General features: G+C 35.7%; 2 protein-coding genes and 1 long non-coding RNA gene across 3 annotated transcripts; all 3 read left to right on the forward strand.

Moving 5' to 3' along the window:
- Positions 1 to 3,071: 3,071 nt before the first annotated feature.
- On the forward strand, positions 3,072 to 3,930 carry LOC141653000 (uncharacterized). The gene is made up of 2 exons (XR_012547282.1): positions 3,072 to 3,339; positions 3,483 to 3,930. It is a non-coding gene; the product is annotated as an uncharacterized LOC141653000 (long non-coding RNA).
- A 931-nt stretch (positions 3,931 to 4,861) lies between these two features.
- LOC141651082 (F-box protein CPR1-like) lies at positions 4,862 to 5,821 on the forward strand. The gene has a single exon (XM_074458807.1). It carries the CDS (start codon positions 4,862 to 4,864, stop codon positions 5,819 to 5,821), a length of 960 nt encoding a protein of 319 aa, XP_074314908.1.
- A 5,770-nt stretch (positions 5,822 to 11,591) lies between these two features.
- Positions 11,592 to 15,493, forward strand: LOC141652084 (uncharacterized). The gene is made up of 3 exons (XM_074459731.1): positions 11,592 to 11,986; positions 12,684 to 14,258; positions 14,684 to 15,493. The coding sequence occupies exons 2-3, from the start codon at positions 13,378 to 13,380 to the stop codon at positions 14,910 to 14,912; spliced, it is 1,110 nt and encodes a 369-aa protein (XP_074315832.1). The 5' UTR covers positions 11,592 to 11,986; positions 12,684 to 13,377; the 3' UTR covers positions 14,913 to 15,493.
- Positions 15,494 to 27,362: the final 11,869 nt, after the last annotated feature.

The raw sequence follows: 27,362 nt of genomic DNA on the forward strand, positions 1-27,362 counted from the left end.
CAACATATATGCCTATGAACTTCAAGCCCCCCACCGTTTCACCTTTAACCTTGTTCACCGAGCCATCTTACCAAGCAATAACAGTAGGGGACGATGTTCCCTCCTTGAAATGCTCCTCATTCACCACATTCACAAACGCCGTCCCATCAACCTTCCCCAACTCATCTTCCACCGTATCAATGAGATTGCCCCCGACCTCCAAAAAGGGAAATTTGACAAGAAAACCGTGATCCCATATGGTATGTGGTTGTCCATTGTCTTCATGAAACGAAAGATTGTCATGAAAGGTAGCCCCGGTATCGAAAAACTCAGTGATGACATGACCATGGGCTTGCTTTCTCAAATGACATTAGCTATCAACAATGGGAAGTTGACCCGCAAGTTCTCGGGTAGGGGTAAAACTGGTGCAACAGTTGGTTCAACTGTTGAAATGGGTGGTGTTCTCGGTAAGTTGGACAAGCTTATGAACATGGTGTCCAAATTGGTTGTGGACAATGAGACTCTTAAGGAAGATGTTGCTGAGCTCAAAACCTTGAATGAAGATCTTATTGAGCGTGTGCAAGCTCTTGGTGGTCATGTGTCCGATGATGAATAAGACATCCGTACCTACCCTTGCCCTCCTATCCTTTTGGCTCTTTGTTTTTAATTCTTATGCAAACTATGGGCTGTTTCTTTTCTCTTATTTTGAACAATTGTCTTTGGTTTAATTATGTACTACTTGAACATGTTTATGTCTTTCTCTTGATGATGTCAAGAGGGGGAAGTAGTTAAATTATGTGTTTATGTGTTAACTAACAACTCTTCGGCTAACGTTCACCGTGAATTTGTCTTAGCTATGATGATTAGATGTTCTACTTAGGCCAAGCATGTTGAACCCCATTCACCTTGATCATGTTTAATTGATGTTCTTATTATTTGGTTCAAAGACCGACTCACCATGGGCTTAGGGGGAACTTCACACATATTTAAAATTTGCCATCATCAAAGGGGGAATTTGTTAGAACACACTTGGTTGATGATGCCAAGTTTCATTATGATTTAATTGTTTGCCTCTTAGTTAAATGTTTAGCAAGTTGAAGCATCCCATGATTGTTCAAAGAAGTTCAAGATGATCAAGATGAAGGACAAGTCAAGCATGCCCATAGTCTAGAACAAATGTTGTAAACGAGGTAGTTCAACATATTTCTTTTACGCATTAGTTATGGCAAAACCGTGCAACAGTTCTGAGATTTGTTGCACCATGGTTTCAGTACTAACGAATGGAGAATTTTCGGGAAAATTCACAAGTGTTTGAAATTCTTTAAAAAGCTTTCCTATGTTTAAAACAAACACTATTTCAAACTGAAGAACAAAAAGAACAAAAAGAATATGCTTGCACAATAATTTAAAAGATGTCAATCCCATTTGTGCAAGTTGTTTTTCATACCAAAAATGGGTCTTATGCTTTTTCTATTTGAGGCAAAATTGTGAGTTCCCATATTTTATGGGAAACACTCTTTCTCTTTGGAAAAACGCAGCCACCTTGAGCCTCTCAATCTGATTGTTCTTTTATATTTTTAAATGATGAATGCATACTACATACTTGTGGATATTAGATTAATTTAGTGTTAAGATCCTTCTCTTACACACTAACTTTCTCTATAAATAGCCACTTCATTTTTCATTTATTGCAAGACTTTGAAAGAGCATTCATTGTAAACACTTTGCAAATCTTTTCAGCATTAAAAGCTTTGTTCTTCAATCATTTGCAAAACCGTTTTCTGTTTTTCAAAAGTCTTCAATTGTTTTTCAAAGCTGTAAAATCTCCAAGTATCGTTCGTTAAGCTGTTGCATAAACGAATATGTTCAATGATTCTCGTGTTTAGGTCTTAATTGTAATCTCCATGTTCTTAAGTGAACCACTTTGAGATTCGACTCGTAAACCGTTGAGATAGAACCTTAAGTCTTGAAGCGGAGTAGCTTTGAGCAAGAGAAAGTCTTGAAGCGGAGTAGCTTTAAGCAATTGCAACCGGAGTAGGTTGGCGAGTTGTTTCATTGTAATGGTTTAGTTAAGTTTGAGTAAATTTCTAAACAAGCAATAAAATAACGGTTGGACGTAGGCTCCGGAGTAGGAGCTGAACCAATTTTTAAAACATCGTCTTGTTTGTTTATTTACTTTCACGTTCTCTTATCATTCTTCTTTTACACGTTAATCTCGCCCTCGGTCTTTGTGCAACGATCTCTCATCTTGTTGCATAGACTGCTTTATCTTGTTGTGAGCTTACAATCCATTAAGTTTCTCAAACTCGTATCAATAGATCTTACTTGTGTTAGTCATTAACCAAGTAAGAGAGAAAATTTTTAAAAGGTACACCTAATTCACCCCCTCCCCCTCTTAGGTGTTTATCGTTCTTAACTCTTCACTTATACTTATTGTTTTGGTTACATGATGATTCTTGCTTTGAATTATGGCAATTACCATATAATATTACGAGTATCTTTTTTCTCGCTTTCTGCTCATGAATGTTCGTTTTAATTTTGGTCATTTTGTTATAAATACGATTGTAGTTAACATACTTCATTTAATTCATGAAAAATGAGATAAAGTCACCAGATGGCCTGGTATTGAATCTCCAAATCTCGGTACCAACCTCTAACATGTCACATGCAAAATACAGGTTCAATTTAAATAAGATAATGAACTCTATATTAAGCATGTGACTGGGTGGTATCGAGCATTGAATATTTGTACGTAGATCAACTTTACTATGAGAGAAGTTACTATTACCGTAAACATAACAAACGAGGCGTACCAAATTTTGGCTATATAACTATTATTTCGACAATAATGCTTTATATTCTTCATATATGGTGCAATCAATTGAATTCCTATAAACAAGGCTAACGATTGATCATGAGAGAATTAAGTAAAAATTAAGTAAAAATAATTAGTAAACCACACATAATTTATAGGCCATTTAAGAATTAACCACAAACTTCACCTCATATTAAGATCATTGTATATTTACCAAAATTAAGTTATCCCCCATGATGCCTAAGCTATATATAACCCCAAGTCCTTAAGCAATGTTACGACGACAACAACAACGATAATTATAACAACGTCAGAGTCTTAATTCCAAAATACGAAAAAAATGGCCTGTAACAAGTTCATCGCGATGTTCTTAATGTGCATGATCGTGGCAAGTGCCATGAATGTGGTTATTGCTCATGATCACGATGAATCGACTACAGACGTGTACAAGAAGTGTTTCGAAAAATGCATGAAGGGTTGTAAAGGAGGCGAGACTCATTGTGAAGTTAAATGTGATGAAGATTGTGATGCTGAAGATGTCAAAGGTTAGTTACTCCTCACATCTGTCCCAATCATTTATTTATGTATGTTTGATTAAGTTACTCCTCACATCCGTCACGATTATTTGTTTACGGTTGATTAAAATATTAGCTAATGTTAACTAATGTGTTTTGTTTCCTTTTTACAGCTAGACTTGAGGACATGAAGATGTGAAGTACCGTAGACAAAGAGTAGGGAAGAATGATGAAGAATAAAATTGTTCAATAGACGCTTGTTTTATCAAGAAATAGTATATTAAAAGGAAATAAATGTGACAAATTAGAGCAAAAATAACAAATAGAAGGGGTTATGAAGTATGAATCCTTAGGAATATTTTGTGATCATTTAAATTAGTTAGGCACTTAGGCTATGATTGAATTATTATTTTTCAATACCAACTTTTTTTTAGATGAATATAAACTTTGTCCAAATTAGGGAGTATGGGACCTATTATCTCTAATACCTCTGTTTTAATCACTACGATAGGACATCTTCGCCCCTTATGCTAAATGTTGTGGTTGTTCATTATTGGACCATTTCAAGTTGCGTGTAAATCTCTTTTGGATAATTTCAAGTTAAAAAAACAGATTTACGCATCTATAGCCGGTTCGACATGCTTGTTATTAGTAGACCTACCAAACTTAACCTGGTTTGAATAAATGAATTGACCTGTATAAATCCTACCTAGAGCTGGTCATCAGCACGGGTTGACTCGGTCCGTCTTGACCTGTTATTTTATGCAACCTGGCTTGACCCGGCCCGGCCCGCTGCTGGATTTGGCCTGGCCCGGGTCCTAAAATTCCAGCTCGGCCCAACTAGGGATTGGTAAATTTCAGATTTTAAAAAATTGGCTGTTGTAGTACGTAAAAAAATTGGCTCGGTTTGTTAAAAGATAAATGAGGTAATAGTTCAGATTTTTCTTAGTTAAATCTTAATACGGATTAATATGAGAAGGGGAGGGATAGCTTGGATTATTCCCGTGAAATAACCCTTGTTTATAATACATTTAAGCACATTATCCAATTTTCTTGATTAATTGTCAACAAAGCAAAATACAATAACGAGAAATATGAAAAATTAATTAAATATAACTATTTTATAAGTGATTTATTTCTATAAAAAAACCCTATATATACCATATATTTATTTATTGCACGGGTTCTAAACCAGTGAATAATTAAATTCAAATCATAACCTCATTTTGAAATTGTATAGGATTTTCCTAATTTTGCAATGGGCTCATTCAAAAGTCAAAACCCTAACAGAAACGTAAACAAGCAAGGAAACCCTAAAGCCGCATTGCAAACATTCAAAGCTTAAAACCTACAAAACCCTAGTCACTAATACGGCCACAAACAACACCAAAAACTCAAATCAACAACAATGTCGATGCTAAGAAGAAGAGGAAGAAAAAAGAAAGGCAAAAAAAGACGAAACAAAACAAAACAAACGAATAAAATTCTTCAATTACCATACCTTCCTCAAAATGTCATGGAAGAAATATTCCACAAATTGCCCTACAAAGCCATGGTACGTTCCCGCTTAGTCTGCAAGACATGGAATTCCATAACATCGTCACCGAAATTCATGGATGATCATTACAATCGTCTCTCGGTCGAAGGTACCCATTTAATCTTGTTGCGTCTTAGGAAATACAATGAAGGTACCCATTTCTACAAGTTAAGTCAGAGTAATATAGTAGACGATGATCAATCATCGTCTTCTACCGCGGTCTCGTTAGAACATTATAAAACATGGGGTTTGTCCGAGTACGGTTTACCGAGGTTGATTGGGTCGTACAATGGTATAGTTGCGGTGTCATGTGATGATAAATTGGTATTATGGAACCCTATAACGGGTCAACACACGTCTGTTAAAATGGATGTTTATGACACTTATAGCGATGGTAATAACTTTGATCCACGGCTTTTATTCGGGTTTTGTTATGATAGTAGTACCGATGAGTATAGTGTGGTGGTCGGGTCGGACTATCAAAGCCCGCCCGTGACACCCACAAACTATGCCGAATGCATAGATTACGAAAGCATGCCGGTTTTCCTATACAATTTCAACAAAGGCAGTGAAAGGGTGCTTGAGGACTCTTTGTCGAGGCGGCTACTAGACAGAAAGTTATTCATTGGAGAATCCGGGAAGGTTTTTCGTGGGATACCCCATTGGGTAACCCAATTTGCTGATTTCCGTAAAGATACGGGTGTGGAAACCGAAATTCTTTATTTCGATTTGAAAGAAGAGAAGTTTAAGCAAATGGCACGACCCGATCATGGTGTCGATAAACCGATGCTCGGGTTGGCGGCTATGGAAGGTGAAAATCAACTTGGTTGTGTTTTACATGATGTTGCTAATTCCAGTTTGGAGGTTTGGGTAATGAAGGAGTATGGGAATGTTGAAACATGGACTAATTTATTCATACTTCCTCCATTCAACTCCAAACTACCAATTTGGTTTTTGCATACTATTCACAAATGAATCTTCAATTGCAATTTTCTCTTAATATATAAGTGAAAATATATTCTTGTGGGATCTTATTTGATTCGTCTTTACGAGTACATTAAAAATATGTAACTTTTATAATTTTTGCATATACGTAGCTAATGATATTTACCGCGCAAAACATGCGTTGGCAAACGTGAAAAGTGTACTATGGTAGTTTGGAGTTGAATGGAGGAAGTAATTCCTTATGAGAATGTGAGTGTTAGGCCTCGTTTGGTTACCACATTAAAAACGGGGGAATTGGAAAATCCCATGAATTGGGAAAATGGAAGTTGTTTGTTTACCCAAAATCCCATGAATTCTATTTTCCTAGGCATTTTCAACTCCCCCATAATGGAGGAGTTTAATTACCTAGCCCTCCCTAGGTAGTTGGAAACTCCCGTGTCAATTGAACTCCCGGATGCCAACCAAACGTATTTTAGGCAATTCACATGAATTGTCCAATTCATGTGTTTTGTAAAAACATGGGAAATTAATTCCCGTATGTCAACCAAACGAGACCTTAATGTTGGAGGAACTTTAAGGTATATGGATGTTTTGGGATTGTTGCCAAATGGGGAATTATTGCTTTATTTGAATGCACTTAGGTTTTTGGTGTATGATGTTGAAAAAGGTAATTATAAGGATATTCAATTGAAAGATCGGATAGAATGTAATTCTTTAATTACATTTCAACCTAAGTTGGTTTCACCTCCCAAGTCAATAAAAGAAACAGCAGATGGGATACAAAATGAGACACAATAAAATGCGTGACAACTCCAACAAAGAAGAGACGGGAGTGAAGAAGAGACATAATTGGTAGCATCCTAGCGTCGTCCTAGGATATAAAATTGGGATTTAGGAACCTCAATAATTAGTTTTTATTTTTTCACGTTTATTAAGCTTTTTATTTTTATTTTTCGGTTTTAATAAGAGTCCTAGTCTCATAGAGGCAGGCTCGATTAGCTTAATTATTTAATTTAATTTAAGGTTTCTACAATGTGCAAACGTATCAATCAATTTATTTGTCGAATGATGAGCTATTGATGCTTTATTTCAATGATGAGTATGGAAGAGACACACCAAAAGAGAGAAAGGTAAGGTAAAAAGAGAAGTATCACAAACACTGCTTCGAAACCTTGTAACAGTATGAATGTTGTAAACCGTTGAAACCAGGTACGAGAGGCCTATTTAAGTCCATATAAAGATTTACAGAGGCGACATACATGATCCAGGTGTAGCGGCATGAAGAAAACCAGGTGGCTGATGCATGTAAACGGTCTTAACCAGGTCACTATGAAGAAAAGCATTTTTGACATCAAGTTGGTGAATTGGCCAAGAGCGTGAGACTGCTAGTCGTAGGTTTAACAACAGGGCTAAAAGTTTCGTCACAGTCAACACCAACCTGTTGGGACTTACCATTGACCACAACGGGCCTTGTACCTCTGTAAAGTGTTGTCACTGTTAAATTTATGACGATATAACCACAAGCAACGGATGACATGGGCATCTGGAGGACGGGGTACCAAATCCCAAGTGTGATACCATGTAAGTAATGTAATCCCCTGAGTCGGGTGTTACGATATCATTCAATATATATAGTTGATACAAGATATACACGATACGATATACCATACCAACGAGATTTACGGAAAAAACAACTACTAAATATTTTATACTAATATGCACTTTCTTCTCAACCTATTCGTTAAAAACCTTACTGGTGGCGCCCTTTCATTTTCCTATTGAATTATGTTAGCCAATTTGAGTAGCTAGATATCCCAATCCTTTTTTTGCTTCTTTATTTGGAGTGGTTGGTGGGGCCGACTAGTGTTTTGACGAGGGCAGCCGATCTGTGTTCACCGGATGGGAAAGTGGTGACTGCCGATTGGTAGGGAGGGAAGGTTGGGTAATTGGTTTTGAGTGAGGGACATGAAAAAAATAATAAGGATAAAATCGTAAAAAAACATATGTGAAAAAGCACGGCCCTTTTTAAAAGTTGACTTCAATATTATATTGATACTAGTATGGGTGTCCGGCTTTGCCCGGGCTACCTGTATTTAGCATTAAAATATATTTGCAATTAACTAAAACTATTTAAAGTTGCATAACTCATAAACATAATTAATATATTTTTCTATGATAAGGGGTATATCTTAAAATTACACTGAAATAAATTATGAGACAAATGCACTACTCCCGTTATTAATATTTTATTTAAATCCATTGCTTAGCTAATTTTTCATATATATACTTCCATTTGTTCTTAGAATTATTAATTTTATTACATTCGTTATTATTACTTTTACTTTCACTACTCCCGCCGTAATTATTGCTACTTTTATTACTTTCGTTATTATTACTTTTACTTTCATTACTCCTGCCGTAATTATTGTTACTTTCACTCTTTGTACATTAATATTGATAATTTCACTACTCATGTTGTTACTTCTGTTATTTTCACTACTCTAATGGTACGGTGAGGCCGAGTTCGAAGTAATGAGGTTAAGTTTAGGGTGAATTAGTAATCCGGTCACGTAACTAAAAAAATCGGAACTTTTTAAGTGCAAGATTCAATTTTTTTCTTCACTTTTTTGGATTTTCCGCATTTGTTCTAACGTTGGTTGTTTGAGCATTATCTTGCACTTCTTTCTCGATCCTTTAGTTCCTTACTTGCCCTTAGTCCACTTCCGACATTATTGCTTACGGTCTCCATTTTTTTTCGGGCTCTTGCATTACAAACTTGAGTGAATCGATTTCTCCTCTACTCAATATCACTACAATAAATCCCTTACATTCTTGACATTTTTGGTCGTCACTTTTATAAGCACTAGTATTGGTGCCCGGCTTCGTCCGGGCTACCTCTACTTACCATTAAATTTTTTTTTTCATTAAATAAAATTACTTAAAGTTGCATAACCCATAAATTTATCATTAATATATTTTTCTATGATATATCCTAAAATTACGACGAAATAAATTTTGAGACAAATTCACTACTTCCGTTATTAATATTTTACTCTTATTAATGAAACAATGGTAATATCATTTCACTACTTGCCCGTAATCATTGTTACTTTCACTACTCTCGCCGTAATTATTGTTACTATCACTATTGCCGCATTAATATTGATTATTTCACTACTCCCGTTGTTGTTTCTACCACTTTCACTAATCTCGTTGATAATATTGTTACTTTTACTATTCAAATGAGTAATTACTATCATATAACTATATTCAATATTACTACAATTCTTTTATTTATTGACGAAATTACTTTTATTACTCTCACTACTCGAAATAAATATATTACATATAGATTAATTAAGTCGAAATAATTATGAAATATTATATTTTTTGCAAATCTAGCTTGATTTATTTAGTTTTTAATAGTTTCCAAAATATAATATACTTATATTATGTTTTTTTATGTTAAAATAATTAACATCTTTATGCTAATTAATCCCATAAGTGGGTCATGTTTATTTTAAGAAAAATTACCATATTCCGTGTTCTCTAAATTTATACTTCAACTAAAACTATATAATATTTACATTAAAGTCCCTTGTTCAGGTCCATCGCACAGTGCTATTGATTTAAAACTATATAGTATAATTAATTTGTATAAATTTATTTAATTACATTGGAGTCCCTTGGTTTCTGGAATTAATATATAGTACTAGTTGAAAAGCCCTTGCGATGCACGGGGCTCTCATTAGGATCATCTGTATAAATATATTCTATAATTGATAAGAAAAAGTTCAATTATGTTTAAATCATTGATAAATAAAAGTTCGTGATTGGTATAGTTGATCATCAATGAACTATTAGTGTTTTTATCATAGAAGTTTTTTCATTTAGTAGTTATCATTTTAGTTGTAAAATATCAAGTAACATTGTAAGAGTATGTAGTTAGTTTTTTCATTATTGTTATAGGCATCGCTGGTTTTTAATTAAATACAAAACGTTATCTCCATAAACATAGTGCAACTTACCAAATGAACCGCTCTTAATAATTGAGACAGACATTTATGAGTTTTACAAATTATTTTAACCTATAACAATTACGTAAAACTAAATGGTGTTACATAAAGCAACATGTATCATAATTATCTATATTTAGTGTGTTTAGAGAAAATGTTAGATCTCTTATAGCATAAGTTTACCTTAACTATCTACAATTAAGAGTGTTTTGGTCTATATACTTATCGTAAAATCAAATCCATAGTGAATTCCAATAAAATTAGTAGTCTCTAAAAAACAGTACAAAAATATATGTGATTCTATTACATAGAATGCATGAGGCTTCCATTAGGATCATCTTTTACAATATGCATGTTGAATGTTCTAAGAATTTGTTGAACAATAGATTACAAACGTTGGTTTAATTTACATTGTCATGGTTTGGTAGTAGAATTCTATTAAGTTGATAAAAAAAAGGGCCTAACTATGTTGAAAATAGGAACACACAAAACTATTGGGTTGATTTAGTTGATTATTGATGGATCATCGGTCCATTTAACATAAAAGCTACACTTTTTGGTTTACGTTAATTATACTATGTAGTTACCTATTTTTATTGTTGTATGCACCACCGATTTTAGTCAATTTAAAACGTCATTCCCAAAAATGTGATTTATTTCCTTAAAATGAACACATGATAACTGAGACTGACTTTTATAAGATTCACAAGTTAGATTAACTTACAACATCTACCAATATATTCCATTTTGTAAGCATACAACAGTGTAAATGTTGAATGATGGTACACAAAACAACATGTATCTCAATTATATATGTAAACTGTTTGGAGGATTTTTGTTTGATCTGTAAATAATAAATTTGTTTTTGACTATCTACCATTAAGACTGGTTGTTCCCTATGAACTCCATGCGAAATATATAATACGACATCTAATTTTGTAGATGTGGGATATGTTTTTGAGTGAATTAATGATCAACTTTTCAAAGTCTGACATCCAAAAAGGAAATGAAGAATTTTGTGTGGATTGGAGGGAGTAGGATATTAGGATACTACTATTAAACTCGATTAGTTTTAGATTAATTTTATTAAAATTATAACTCATTTTTGTTTATTTGAAATTTTGTCTATCAACAAAATCAAGTATCATTATCTTACATTATTATTCTACTCTTTATTTATAATAACGAAATGAACAAATTTTCAAAAAAGAGTTTCAATTTTAAGAAAATGGCTTCAAATTACTAATTATATATGTACAATCGTTTTCACTTCATAACCAATATATATGCAATTAGTTGTCTTTATTTAACCTAATTTATAACACTAAGCAGTACCTTATATTCTACTAAACTCATATGCGATACCTCATTGTTAGCCATTAACAAAAAAAAAATGAATTTTTTTTTTCAAAACTCGGGTTGCCAAAGTGGGAAGTAGTCGAAACCTCATGACACCAAAATGGAAATTTTCCAAAAAAAAAAAAAATTATGAAAAGCTACTGCAAAAATTATTGCACTTTTAAATATACAATCCGTGCATGACATAGTAATAACCAGCCATATGCAAACCGCGGTAAATAATTAAATGGATAAAAACACATAGATGAATTGGAATTAAGAAAGTAAAAATTGATGTAACCGAATAAGTTTGTATATTTGGCAGTTCAGTACATTTTTAACGTCTATTATGGATTTGATATGAATTTGAAACCAGTTTGAAGAAAAAATTCGGTGATATAATAGCAGATTATATATAGTCCGCACAATTTTTCTATATATTTATCCTAGGTTGCACAGACACGCCTAATTTTGGGCCTTCCCGTGTCGGACACCGTGTCGGACACGAACACGCGTAGGACACGCCCCAAAACCTCTTGGACACGTCTAAAACCGTGTCTTATTTTTTTTTTTAAAAAAAAAACGTGTCGGACATGGCCCAAGTTGGTTGGACACGGCCCGTGTCTTTTGGACACACCAAATATTAGATTTTGAAAACAAAATCTGGTTTCTATTTTCACATTCTAATATCGACATTCATTTTCTCCCCAGTTCTCCTCTTCCATCTCCTCTGTACTCCTTTGACGCAGTCGCCAGTCACCTTTCCCTCGCCTCCTCCGTCCGTCGCTATTTATTGGTCGCCGTCAGCCTCCCTTGCCGACGAGTTCTGCTCACTAACCAGGTATTTTTCACCTTTCCCTAATTTATCAATCTAGATTTAATTAATGAATATAGGTTTAATTTATCAAATCAATCGTTATTATTATTGTTGTTGTTGTTGTTGTTGTTATTAAATCCAAGGGTTTTCAATTTGGATATTGTTTGTTTGATTTGGAGATAATATCGAAAATTAGGGTTTGGTCGATTTGGGAGTAATTTTCGCAATACTTTCACACTGTCATTCACGCAGTTGCAACGCGCCTAATGTCCAGCTTGTTATAAAAAAATGGTTTTGCATATATATAATTTTATCTACTGGACTGGAGAATATCTGGGTAAATAATACGGATGAGTAGCAACTTAGATTTGTGGAGACAATGCTTTTTGAATGTCAGGCTTAATTAGTCATGTACTGATGTGTAAGATTCTCCCCAATTTGACATATCCTTGGTTTTGTTGTTGAATACTTGAATGTCAGCTTACAGCATCCTTATTTGAGCTCTAATATTTTGATTTAGTATAAAGGCAATTCAAGGTAGCTTATAATAATAATAGCAGCATTCATAGCATTCATTGCAACCCTGCTCTGCTCAATGCATTATTCTGCTCACTGACCTGCTCACCGACCCTTACGTGTGCCTCGCATTTCAGCCGATTACTTGTACTTGTCTTTGCATTCATAACATATGTTGTTGCTTTTTAATGTAAATATTTTGCAGACGATATTCAATTTGATAACTATGGATTCTAGTGGTGATAGTGCTAGTGCTAGTGCTCAAAGTGATGACATTGAGGATACTCCTTTGTGGAGATTTGTTGATAAGGGGCCCAAAATAGCACAAGGTGGAGGCAATGCGAGTTTTAAGTGTCACTTTTGTAAGCTTGTTAAGGGTGGCACTTATACTAGAGTGAGGGCTCACTTGTTGAAAATTCCGGGGAAGGGAGTTAGTACGTGTGAGAATATTTCAATTGATGATCAAGTTAAATTGCAAAAATTGGATGATGCGGTGGAGGCTAAAAAAAGAGCTGCTGCAAAACCAAAAGTTCCTCTTTTTCTTAATGAATCTTCTTCCTCCGATGTTAACTCTAGACAACCACATATCCAAATTGGTAAAAAAAAAAGAAAATCCACCAATACCATTCCTATGACTTTTAATATACAAAGTCGTAACCATTTGGATGCGGAAATTGCTAGAATGTTTTACACAAGAGGGTTACCTTTTAATCTTGCAAGGAATCCTTATTATGTGAGGTCTTACTCCTTTACCGCTTCTAACCAAATTCCGAGCTATACTCCTCTGGGATATAATAAGTTGAGAACAACCTTGCTTCAACAAGAAAAACAAAATGTTGAGAGGTTGTTAGAGCCTATTAAGAGTACTTGGAAAGAGAAAGGGGTTAGTGTAGTAAGTGATGGTTGGAGTGACTCACAAAGGACCTTTGATCAATGTCATGGTTGCTTGTGAAAGTGGTCCTATGTTCATCAAAGCGGTTGATTGCTCGGGTGAGGTGAAGGACAAAGAGTATATAGCCTCTTTGCTAAGTGAGGTAATAGATGAGGTTGGCGATCAAAATGATGTGCAAGTGTTAACGGATAATGCAAGTAATTGTAAAGGTGCGGGGATGTTAATTAAGGGAAGATATTCACATATATATTGGACGCCATGTGTTGTCCACACTCTTAATCTTGCTTTGAAAAACATTTGTGCGGCTAGAAACACTAATAATAATGAAGAAACTTATAGTGAGTGTCATTGGATAACGGAGATTCATGTAGATGCTTTATTTATAAAGAACTACATAATGACCCATGGCATGAGGCTTGCAATTTTCAATAAGTTTTCTCCTTTGAAATTGCTTTCCGTTGCCGACACAAGATTTGCTTCTATTGTTGTGATGCTTAAAAGAATGAAACTTCTTAAAACCTCCTTGCAATCAATGGTAGTTAGTGAGGCGTGGACTACTTATCGTGAAGATCGTCGTGGGCAAGCTATACTTGTGAGGGAAAAGATCTTAGATGATGGTTGCTGGGACAAAGTTGATTATATCCTTGAGTTCACACGTCCTATCTATAACATGATAAGAGATTGTGACACGGATAGGTCTTCACTTCATTTGGTATATGAGAGGTGGGAGGGTATGTCTTTCAAGGTCAAAGAGGCTATATACAAGCATGAGCATAAGTGTGCAAGTGAAGAGTCCACTTTTTTCAAGGTGGTGGAAAGCATTCTTACAAGTCGTTGGAGTAAAACTAGCACTCCTCTACATAGCTTGGCACATTCTTTGGTTCCAAGGTAACTATACTAATTTATTTATTTTTTTATACAACCATGAAATTTATGTCTCCGCACATTTCTAATTAGGTTTTATTACACGGGTAGTATCTTTTCTATATACGTATTGTATCTTTAAATTCCTGCAGAACATTAACATATCAGACCTCCAATGAACATGGATTACATAATGATATAAGAAGCACAGTGAAGTACATAGTTAAATAGCCATTTTTTATACAAGTCGTTGGTTTGGATCTTAACTTACATGAAAACTGCCATTTTCTAAACAACTTTAAGTTGGTCATTTTCTGAACTATAAGCTAGCCATTATTTTCTAAGTTGCCTATTTTCTACTTCTACTGAACAATTGATGCAACTGGCCATTTTCATCCGTAACTAATTTTGTTGTCATAATCCTTAATACTTGTTTTATTTTCTCTAAGGTTCTACACTCAAAAGTGGCTTGATGAAATTCCCGGTCTAGTTGCTCCACATGTTGATAATGAAGTCTCGTCTTCGAGATTGTCTTGTTTTAGGAGACTTTTCCCATGTGCGGATGATAGAAGAAAAGCCAACACCGAGTATGCCATCTTTTCGAGAAGAGATCATGACATTTTTAAAGACTTGGAATGTGTAGAAGACATGTCTCTAATGGAAGCAAAGCATTGGTGAGCTACTTATGGTTCCATTGCGCCTAATCTTCAAGGTTTGGCATTCAAGTTGTTAGGACAACCTTATTCTTCTTCTTGTAGTGAAAGAAATTGGAGTATCTACAAGTTTATTCACTCTTGTACTAGAAACAGACTTACTCCAAAACGAGCCGAAGACTTGGTAAGAATTATAATAATTTACGCTTACTTTCTAGAAATAGTGAAGAGTATATCAAGGGAAGAACCAAAATGTGGGATGTTGGTGGAGATGAGCATGATAATCTTGATGATGTTGGTTGTCTTGATGTGGCTAATCTCTCCCTTGATGAGCCTGACATGGAAATGATGCTCTTTGGTGATGATGGTGAGATTGGTGACCTTGGTGAGTTAGATGATCGTACATCGGGTAATGATGCTTGATGGGGTTTGTAATTTGAAACTTTTCATGCTTTTTATTTATTTTGTAAGACTTGAAAGTTTATTTAAATTTGACTTTGTAATTTGGAACTTTGTTGTTGGTAAGACATTTGATTTTCATGTATAAGACATTTGTATTGGTTGTTTAATTTTACGACTTTGTAACCTTTAAATGACCAAAGTTTAGATGTTGGTTGTAATGGCCTTTAAGTTCCCTTTATTTTAATATGTATATTAGTTTTTTTTTTGCCGTGTCCCGTGTCCTGAAAAAATTGGAGTGCCGTGTCCCGTGTCCGTGTCCCTGTCCGTGTCCGTGTCCGTGTCCGTTTTGGTGCAACCTAGTATTTATCGTATACAGATTCATTCATAAAATCATAGTTAGCTGGTTCTTGATTATTAGTCCCGTATAAAATTGTAATTCTTGACTTTGTTCATTTGTATTTAAATTTTTGGCTTGACAAAATCGATATGAAACTTATTTAATATTTTTAAATGATAGCTCAATTTTTTTTAATCTTATGTGAATATTATTGGTAATATAATCATATTTTTAGAATTAAAACTATTTCATGCCACCGTTGAAGTTGTTTAATTCTAATATTGTCATTATAAAAAAAAAATTCTCCACCCGCCGCCATTGTTAAAGCCAAATGCTAAGTAAATGTCATTCCTTACTTCTTTTTCCAATTATGATAGGTTACTTTTTCTGGAGTATTTTTTTTTTAAAAATAAAAACCAGCTTTTTCTTACGGTTTTTGGAAGATAATTAGGGGCTTGGTTGGTTATAATTAACAACTCGAATATTTTTTAAATCTTTTAAAGTTATAAAATAAAATTATCTTTATTACTACACGAGTTTCACTAAGTAGTTAAAGTCGAACAACTTAGATTTTGGAGAATATTTTATATTTGTAAAAAATTAGGACGTCTTTTGTTTTTTTCTCACAATTAGTAATTGTATGTTTATAAAATATGCAATTTTAATACTTTTATACGTTTATTATATGAACTTTTTTGCGTTATAAATATTTTTAAAATAAATATTCTTTATGAAGTTATTTTCCTATTATTATTTTAGTAAAGAATAATAAATAAATTATTAGATCCACTTCTATTAGTATTATTTTTCTCATAAATAATTGATCTACTTCTAGTAGGATTATTTTCTCATAAATTATTAGATCTGTAATCCCCCTATAAATCTAGTGCAAAACAGTGGCGGAATCACTGTCGAACGGGATTAATAACACAATGATAAAAGTCTAACTGATAAAAATTGAGAATATAAAATTCTCAATTATGAAGATTTGCAAAGCTCGGTCAAATACAAATGCCACTTTCCTAGAAAAAGGGCTAAAACAAAAATCCTCAAAGTGTTCAACTGAAAACATAAAGAAGAACAGGGTAGGATCTTGAGGACTACTCGCTAGCTCTCACACCGATATCCCATCCATAAGAATACGTCATGTTATAAACATAATGACCCACGATCGATGGGGAGTAACTAGACGTTCTCCCAGCCATGTTACACAATATAAATGGTATAGAAGAAATAATATATCAAAATAGATTGAAGTATTATAACAAACGTAATTAAAATATGATATCAAAATTACGATCGGAACAAATCGTACTGCATGCTTAACAGCAAAATTCCTCAAACAACAGAATGGAAATAATATAGTTCAGACTTAGATTTTAACATGCTGGCAATACTGCTAAAAACCGTAGACCCTGCTCAGCCTACCATGTGCTAATTGTTGGGGACCCCGCTCAGTCAACCCACTAGTCACAAACCATAACGGAACCCCCTCGACCCCGGTCTAAGTACATGTACATGACTCTACGACAATCTGTACCAACGGAACCCCGCTCACCCCGGGTAACAAATCAAATGGTGGTAAGAAACCGTATACCTCAGTTTATTATTCCTTGCCTTCCCTTCAATTATTCCAAACTTAAAAATACCCAAAAGGTAGTATCTCATTTCAAGGTTCGTAAGTGAACTACTCTTTTATTATCTCGAGTGAAAACTTTTAACTGTATAATTATAAGGTATAAAATGATTTCGAAGTTTACATATGATAAAGCTACTGCTTTATACTTTAAATCAAGTCTAAATGAAAGTACTTTATGAAGATATGTATTATTTAGGCCTTTATTGAGACTTAGTCATAAAAACAGTTTTACAAAACAGAACAGCCTTACGGTAAAATTCATAATTAAATATATAAAAATAGAAATGATGCAAGGTCAATTTTCATGGTTTCCAGAAGGTTTTAGCTACAACTTTTATTCTTTGATAAACTTGTAATGACGAAAGTAGCAGGGGTATATAAATTGATTTGCAGAATCAGTCATAAAATGATAACCAGAATATCTTAATTTATAAATCGACTTTTAGAATATATTTTGAGGTAAATTAAAATTTTACAGGATACTAGACATCCTAAAGTTTATTCATGAAATATATAAGCTTATGTTTCGAAGGATAAATATGTTTTTCAAATTAAACTTTGAGCTAAAGACAGAATTGTTGTATTCTGGATAGATGTTCACAAATATTTTCTTCTGATCAAACCACACGTCCAAATGATATGAAATTTTTTGTGTAGATCCTAGTCTTGAAAATAACAGGACTTTATTCACAACATTTTTAATTATTCGAAATATAAACAGGGGATATAAATTTTACAAACAGACTGTCAGAATCGTTTATCAACAAATTTCGGTTTTGACTAAAACTTCCAATTTACTTTAAATTACGAAATGAAGGTTTCGAGGGCTAAAAATTTAACACAACCGTAATATATAATGTCTCAGCCTTATATTAAAATTTCATAAATTGTTAATTTAGTATAAGTATTTTAAAACTAATTAAAACAGTCCAAGTATACTATATTTGCAAGAATTGCAACAATAATGTAAAATACGAAATAAATACTTTAAATGCGAAACAATTACTATAAAAATTCATGGTGACTTATAATATGTCAAATGTTCCAGAAAAGTAATTTATAGCCATTTTACTCATAATTTCGAAATTGGTTATTATCAATTTATAGTCCAAATTATTAGTAAGTCCTCTAAATGTCAAAGTTCTTAACACAAGCAACTACAACAAATATATGGTAACACCGAGTAACGTCCTTTGTTACCTTAGTTGTCAAGGTCCGAGTCGATTAAATACTCGTCTTCTTCGGAGTCTTCTTGATAACCTATAAAATAAAAACACATATGGTATATTGCTCCATATGTCACGATTAAGTATATGAAATAAAACTATGATGACTATAAAACTACCTTGACTATTATTATTACTATTCTTACCAAAGTAGAAGAGATTACCAATAACAATTAGAGTTTTGAAGGAAAGGAATAGGATGAATTCTCTTGATATGTTTCTCCTAAATTATGGTGGAAAACAAGCTTGTAAACTAGTAAAAAGAGTAGAAGAATTGATTCAAATTGCAAGAGCTTTGAAGTATGAATTGTAGTAGTTTGTAGTAAGAAATGAAGAGGAAAATGGAGTCCTTTAAATAGAGCAAGTGACCAGCCAAAGCAAGGCACAATTATTGGTAAATTCCACCCAAAAATAAAATAAGGAAGCTATGAAGAAAAGGGGCCGAACTATGGTATAGATTAGGGTTGTTTTTGCAATAAAATAAAATGTAGGAGGCAAGCTAGATGGCCTCTAAAATCTGGTGGGTGTATTATGTAGGGATCACTTTGATCTTATAATATATGTATAAGACAATTACAAAATATTACGGGTTTGACGGAATTAAATTACGAGTCAAAAAGGATAAATTACGCATCAAGAGCGAACACCGATTATAAAACGAATTTAATTAAATAATTAAATCAAATCCGTACTTGAAGGATTAAAATTACATCTCATAATTTAAAAGTGAAAAAAAAATGAGATTAGAAAATTTGCGGGTGTTACAACCTCCCCCACTAAGAAAAAGTTTCGTCCCCGAAACTTGAAAGGAGTTAAAGAGTGTTGATAGGGAAACGAGATTACCTTAATCGAAGAGGTGAGGGTGCTTAATGCGCATAGAAGATTCGGTCTCCCAAGTCTCCTCCTCGAAGCGGTTGCAACGCCAGAGAACCTTCACTAAAGGCACCACTTTATTTCTAAGGCGTTTTTCCTTCCTATCAGTTATCCGGATCGGTCTCTCCTCATAGGTCAGGTCTAGTTCGATCTCTAAAACTTCTGGTTCGATCACATGCGCGGGGTCACTTACGTACTTCCTCAGCTGGGATACATGGAACACGTCGTGAGTCTTACCCATCGAAGCGGGTAGCTTGAGCTTGTAAGCCACTTCGCCAACTCTCTCAACGATCGGATATGGTCCTATGAACTTAGGACTAAGCTTGCCTTTAATTCCAAACCGTTTCACTCCTTTCATTGGAGACACCTTCAGGAACACCAAATCACTAACCTCGAACTCCAAAGGTCGACGGCGAACATCGGCATAAGACTTCTGACGATCCTGGGCAGCTTTCATACGGGACTGGATCAACTGAACTCGATCGATAGTGGCGGCAATCACATCTGGTCCAAGGGCCAACACATCTCCAGGTTCATCCCAACACACAGGGCTACGGCAACGACGTCCGTAAAGAGCCTCAAAAGGAGCCATCTTGATTGAAGCGTGATAACTGTTGTTATATGAAAACTCAACCAAAGGTAGATGTCTCTCCCAGTTTCCCTGAAAATCCAAAGCGCAGGCACGGAGCATATCCTCCAAGGTTTGGATTGTTCTCTCGGATTGACCATCAGTAGCAGCATGAAAAGCAGTGCTCATCGAACCGGGTACCTAAAGCCTTCGCGAGCCTTCCGAACTTAGAACAGAACCTCGGATCACGATCGGATACTATCTCCAAGGGAACACCATGATGTCGTACCACCTCGGCAACGTAGGTCTCGAAGCCGCTCCAAACTCCAAGTATCGCGAATCGGGATGAAGCGAGCACTCTTGGTTAAACGATCCACCACAACCCAAATACCATTCCTACCAGATACAGTCCTCGGTAGAGCCATTACGAAATCCATAGCCACACACTGCCATTTCCATTCGGGAATTGGTAGTGGTTGCAACAAACCTCCAGGTCTCTTATGCTCAAACTTGACACGTTGACAAGTCATGCATCTACTCACATAAGCAGAATAGTCTCATCTCTCATATGCGGCCACCGAAGTGAAGCCTTAGGTCCTTGTACATCTTGTCGCCACCAGGATGCACAGAGAAAGGAGTTTTATGAGCCTCATCGAAAATCTTCTTTCTCAAATCATCATCCTTAGGTACAACCCAACGACCCTTAAACTTCAAAGCTCCACTGGAGTCATTAGCAAAGTCGATGACTTTCCCAAGACCCATCTTCACACGGATCTCAAGCAACAAAAGAGTCAACCAATCGCTTCTCACGGATTTCGAAAGAGGTCGAGTTCGGCCACCAAGGAGTTAACACAAACGGCAGGATCATTGAGGACCACGCCAATGGACATTTTCTCGAACTCGCGAACCAGAGCTTCGGGTAAAGGAAGCAAGGGATAAGGGAATGAACATTCTTCCGCTCAAAGCATCAAGAACAACATTAGCTCTTCCTTCATAGTACAACAGACTCCGGATCGTAGTCATTCACCAACTCAATCCAGCGTCTGCGCCTTGCGTTCAAATCCTTTTGCGTGAAAATATGATGCAGGCTCTTGTGATCAGTGTGAACCTTACACTTCACACCATACAAGTAATGACGCCAAATCTTAAGAGCATGAACCACACGGCTAACTCCAAGTCGTGGGTAGGGTAGTTTACTTCGTGAACCTTCAACTGCCTAGATGCATAGGCGATCACCTTACCTTCTTGCATTAGCACACAGCCTAACCCATGCTTAGAAGCATCACAGAACACATTGAAGCCAACACCGTCTTCAGGCAAAGTTAGCACAGTGCGAGAAGTAAGACGCTTCTTGAGCTCTTGGAACGCCTTTTCGCAAGCCTCGGACCATAGAAACTTGGATTCTTTTTTTAGAAGTTGAGTCATCGGACGGGCTAACTTGGAAAAATCCTTAACAAACCTTCTATAATAGCCTGCAAGACCCAAGAAACTACGAATCTCACCAACATTAGATGGACTAGACCAATCGAGATAGCGAGAAATCTTTGCGGGATCCACCTTAATTCCTTCCTTCGAGATAATATGGCCAAGAAAAGCTACCTCGGAGAGCCAAAACTCACATTTCGAATACTTTGCATACCATCGCTTCGCAGGATGCCCGAGAACAATCCTCGGATGTTCAACATGTTCGACCGGACTTAGAGTAGACCAGAATATCATCGATGAAGACCACCACACACTTGTCAAGGAATTCTTGGAAGGTACGATTCATCTGATCCATAAACACCGCAGGGGCGTTGGTTAAACCGAAAGGCATAACCTTGAACTCATAGTGACCATACCTTGAGCAAAAGGCGGTCTTATGAATATCGGACTCTCGTACAGGGATCTGATGGTAGCCAGATCTCAGATCGATCTTAGAGAAGACGGAAGCGCCCTTCAACTGATCAAAAAGGTCATCGATACGGGGTAGAGGGTACTTGTTCTTTACTGTAACACGGTTAAGCTCTCGGTAGTCGATGCACAACCGCATAGAACCATCCTTCTTCTTCACAAAGAGGACAGGGGCACCCCAAGCCGAGGAGCTAGGGCGGATAAAGTCCTTCTCGATCATCTCATCCAATCGCTTCAGCGATTCTTGTAACTCAGCAGGGCCATACGACACGGGGCTTTAGCAATCGGACCGTGCCAGGCACAGATCGATAGAGAACTCAACATCTCGCTCGGGAGGAATACGGGTAAGTCTTCGGGAAAAACATCGGGGTACTCGTTCACGATACGAACCTCCTTAAGCTCAGGTAACTCAGTAGATGAAGAAACAGAGCATAGAAACACTTGACAACCCTTCCTTTGTAGACTCATCAGATTCAAGGCAGAAACGATCTTTATACCCTCCTGACGTCTTCCACCATGGTGGGTAACTCGGCTACCGCAGGGACTCTTCAAGGAAATCTTCTGATCTCGGCACTGGAAACGAGCGTCATAAAGGGCGGCCAATCTATACCAAGGATCACATCGAACTCACCCGGAGGGAAGTCAAAAGAGTGGTGGGAAAGACCTCACCGGCGATGAGAATAGGCACGTCAACATATGCCTTAACACAAGATATAGCTTCACCAGAAGGTAAAGATATGGGAACAGGCTCAGCAGAATGGATACCAGGGATGCTTTTTGGTAATTTAGAGGATATGACGGATATAGATGCACCAGTGTCAAACAGAATAAAAGCATGACGTCCAGAAACAAGGTACGTACCGGTAATCACATCCGGGTTAGCCTCGGCATCAGCTCGGCTCAGCACAAATATACGACCTTTACGGCGAGCAGCACCTCCAGTCTTTGCGGTCGTGGCGAAAAGAAATAGTCTTAACCATTGATGTACCAAGTATCATTCTTGGGCATCGGTTAGCTTTATGACCGGTTCATTGCACTTGAAGCGAGACAATAGGGTCACCACCACAAGTAAGCCCAGGATGATAAGGGTCACCGCAAGAATAGCAAACGGCATCCTTCTTCACGAAGTCTTTCTTCTCATCAGTCTTCTTCGGGCGGGTCGGGAGGTAAAGTGAGGTTTCTTAGGTCGAACCTCCGGGAGATTTATTCCTCTTGGGAGCGAGAATAAGTAGGAGAAGAAAAAGGCCTCTTACGAGATGGTACATTAACGGGGGCAGCCTCCTCCTTGATTCGAGCTAAGGATCTCTCATTTAGCAAGGCGACATTGTAGATCTTCTCTACGGTATCCAGGTCTTTAGGCATCAAATGAGTGACCTCGGCTTTCAGCTTCTGCGATAATAGAAAACCCTTCGGGCCTCATCGGGAGCGGCTCCTCGGCAAAGTGCGCAAGGCGTTGAAAAGGTCGGTGAAGTCTTGGGTGATAGGTTTCCCGCTTGCATTCCATGAACTCTTCGATCTTCCGGTGTTTTAGTTCTTCAGGGTAAAATCTTCTCTCAAGCATGGTGACGAATTCGGTCCATCCGAACCCAGGTGCTAGTGCGGGCGCGGAACCAACAATTCTCCACCAATGGTCGGCTTCACCTTGCAGATAATGGACGGCAGGTTCACCATGTCTTTGGTTTGGGACCTCGCATGATTTCAAACTGTCGCTCCATCTGTCCGATCCACGACCTTAGAGCCTCGGGGTCAATGACACCCTTGAAGAAGGTCAATCTGCTCTTCGCCATCCTGTCCGGCACTCGGGAAAAATCGAACTCTCGCCGTCCACCGTTTCCTCTACCGCGAGGCCAAGTCTTCGATCCGTTGGTCGATGATTAAGCGAGTTGATGATCGCTTGGTTGATTCTTTCTCGATCCGGAATCTCTTCCTGTTGACATCCACGTCCACGTCCACGTCCGCGTCCGGCCATCTTAAAAGAACGTTAACACTTAGTCAATGCTAAGCAGCGATTTGCAAAAACAGATAAACTAGCATCCAAGTCCTTATTGGTTTCTACCCATCTCTCACTAAATTATTTATTAGGCATAATCCTACAGATCAATGTGTGAGCGTTGGGAGCAAGCGATGCTCGATACCAACCGTAATCCCCTATAAATCTAGTGCAAAAATGTGGCGGAATCACCGCCGAACGGGATTAATAACACAATGATAAAAGTCTAATCGATAAAAATTGAGAATATAAAATTCTCAATTATGAAGATTTGCAAAGCTCGGTCAAATACAAATGCCACTTTCCTAGAAAAAGGGCTAAAACAAAAATCCTCAAAGTGTTCAACTGAAAACATAAAGAAGAACAGGGTAGGATCTTGGACTACTCGCTAGCTCTCACACCGATATCCCATCCATAAGAATACTGTCATGTTATAAACATAATGACCCACATCGATGGGGAGTAACTAGGCGTTCTCCAAACCATGTTACACAATATAAATGGTATAGAAGAAATAATATATCAAAATAGATTGAAGTATTATAACAAACGTAATTAAAATATGATATCAAAATTACGATCGGAACAAATCGTCTTTGCATGCTTAACAAAGACAAAATTCCTCAAACAACGAGAATGGAAATAATATAGTTCGAGACTTAGATTTTAACATCTTGGCAATCATGCTAAAAACCGTAGACCCCTCAGCCTACCATGTGCTAATTGTTGGGGACCCGCTCGACCAACCCACTAGTCACAAACCATAACGGAACCCTGCTCAGCCCCGGTCTAAGTACATGTACATGACTCTACGACAATCTGTACCAACGGAACCCTGCTCAGCCCCGGGGTAACAAATCAAATGGTGGTAAGAAACCGTATACCTCAGTTTATTATTCCTTGCCTTCCCTTCAATTATTCCAAACTTAAAAATACCCAAAAGGTAGTATCTCATTTCAAGGTTCGTAAGTGAACTACTCTTTTATTATCTCGAGTGAAAACTTTTAACTGTATAATTATAAGGTATAAAATGATTTCGAAGTTTACATATGATAAAGCTACTGCTTTATACTTTAAATCAAGTCTAAATGAAAGTACTTTATGAAGATATGTATTATTTAGGCCTTTATTGAGACTTAGTCATAAAAACAGTTTTACAAAAAAAGAAAGACCTTACGGTAAAATTCATAATTAAATATATAAAAATAGAAATGATGCAAGGTCAATTTTCATGGTTTCCAGAAGGTTTTAGCTACAACTTTTATTCTTTGATAAACTTGTAATGACGAAAGTAGCAGGGGTATATAAATTGATTTGCAGAATCAGTCATAAAATGATAACCAGAATATCTTAATTTATAAATCGACTTTTAGAATATATTTTGAGGTAAATTAAAATTTTACAGGATACTAGACATCCTAAAGTTTATTCATGAAATATATAAGCTTATGTTTCGAAGGATAAATATGTTTTTCAAATTAAACTTTGAGCTAAAGACAGAATTGTTGTATTCTGGATAGATGTTCACAAATATTTTCTTCTGATCAAACCACACGTCCAAATGATATGAAATTTTTTGTGTAGATCCTAGTCTTGAAAATAACAGGACTTTATTCACAACATTTTTAATTATTCGAAATATAAACAGGGGATATAAATTTTACAAACAGACTGTCAGAATCGTTTATCAAATTTCGGTTTTGACTAAAACTTCCAATTTACTTTAAATTACGAAATGAAGGTTTCGAGGGCTAAAAATTTAACACAACCGTAATATATAATGTCTCAGCCTTATATTAAAATTTCATAAATTGTTAATTTAGTATAAGTATTTTAAAACTAATTAAAACAGTCCAAGTATACTATATTTGCAAGAATTGCAACAATAATGTAAAATACGAAATAAATACTTTAAATGCGAAACAATTACTATAAAAATTCATGGTGACTTATAATATGTCAAATGTTCCAGAAAAGTAATTTATAGCCATTTTACTCATAATTTCGAAATTGGTTATTATCAATTTATAGTCCAAATTATTAGTAAGTCCTCTAAATGTCAAAGTTCTTAACACAAGCAACTACAACAAATATATGGTAACACCGAGTAACGTCCTTTGTTACCTTAGTTGTCAAGGTCCGAGTCGATTAAATACTCGTCTTCTTCAGAGTCTTCTTGATAACCTATAAAATAAAAACACATATGGTATATTGCTCCATATGTCACGATTAAGTATATGAAATAAAACTATGATGACTATAAAACTACCTTGACTATTATTATTACTATTCTTACCAAAGTAGAAGAGATTACCAATAACAATTAGAGTTTTGAAGGAAAGGAATAGGATGAATTCTCTTGATATGTTTCTCCTAAATTATGGTGGAAAACAAGCTTGTAAACTAGTAAAAAGAGTAGAAGAATTGATTCAAATTGCAAGAGCTTTGAAGTATGAATTGTAGTAGTTTGTAGTAAGAAATGAAGAGGAAAATGGAGTCCTTTAAATAGAGCAAGTGACCAGCCAAAGCAAGGCACAATTATTGGTAAATTCCACCCAAAAATAAAATAAGGAAGCTATGAAGAAAAGGGGCCGAACTATGGTATAGATTAGGGTTGTTTTTGCAATAAAATAAAATGTAGGAGGCAAGCTAGATGGCCTCTAAAATCTGGTGGGTGTATTATGTAGGGATCACTTTGATCTTATAATATATGTATAAGACAATTACAAAATATTACGGGTTTGACGGAATTAAATTACGAGTCAAAAAGGATAAATTACGCATCAAGAGCGAACACCGATTATAAAACGAATTTAATTAAATAATTAAATCAAATCCGTACTTGAAGGATTAAAATTACATCTCATAATTTAAAAGTGAAAAAAAAATGAGATTAGAAAATTTGCGGGTGTTACAAGATCTACTTTGATTAGGATAATTTTCTCATAATTTATTAAGAGGAAAAGCTAGATCTACACTTATTAGGATAATGATAATAATTTTATATAAAAATTATTTTATATATAGGAATTCTTAAAAAGTTGGAAATTATTTTATATATAGGAATTCTAAAAAAGTTGGACTGTATGTATGTATTGATTGATTATTGGATTTACCTAAATACCTAATACGAGTAATAACCTAGAAGATCTCCTTGGTGAACAAGGAAGTCAATACATAAACCCTATAAAAGCTCAACTCTTATTCTTATAACTCTATGCACAAAAACTTGGCATAATTATTTATTATAATAATGTCAAAGAGAAGAAAAGAAACAAGGGTTCCATTGCTATACCTTCCTCAAAATATCATGGAGGAAATATTTCACAAGTTGTCCTATGAAGCCATGATACGGTCCAAATTAGTGTGTAAGGAATGGAATTCCATAATTTCTTGTCCAAACTTCATAAATGATGATTATAATTACCGTCGATTAACAGAGGGTAATCATCTGTTCATCTTTGATTACGATAGATGGGAAAGGAAATCAAGGATTTACACCTCAAGTTATAATAACATTGTAAAGGAACAATCGTATTTAACGTCT

The sequence above is a fragment of the Silene latifolia genome, chromosome 4 (genome assembly GCF_048544455.1).
Source record: "Silene latifolia isolate original U9 population chromosome 4, ASM4854445v1, whole genome shotgun sequence".
Classification (NCBI taxonomy): Eukaryota; Viridiplantae; Streptophyta; class Magnoliopsida; order Caryophyllales; family Caryophyllaceae; genus Silene; species Silene latifolia.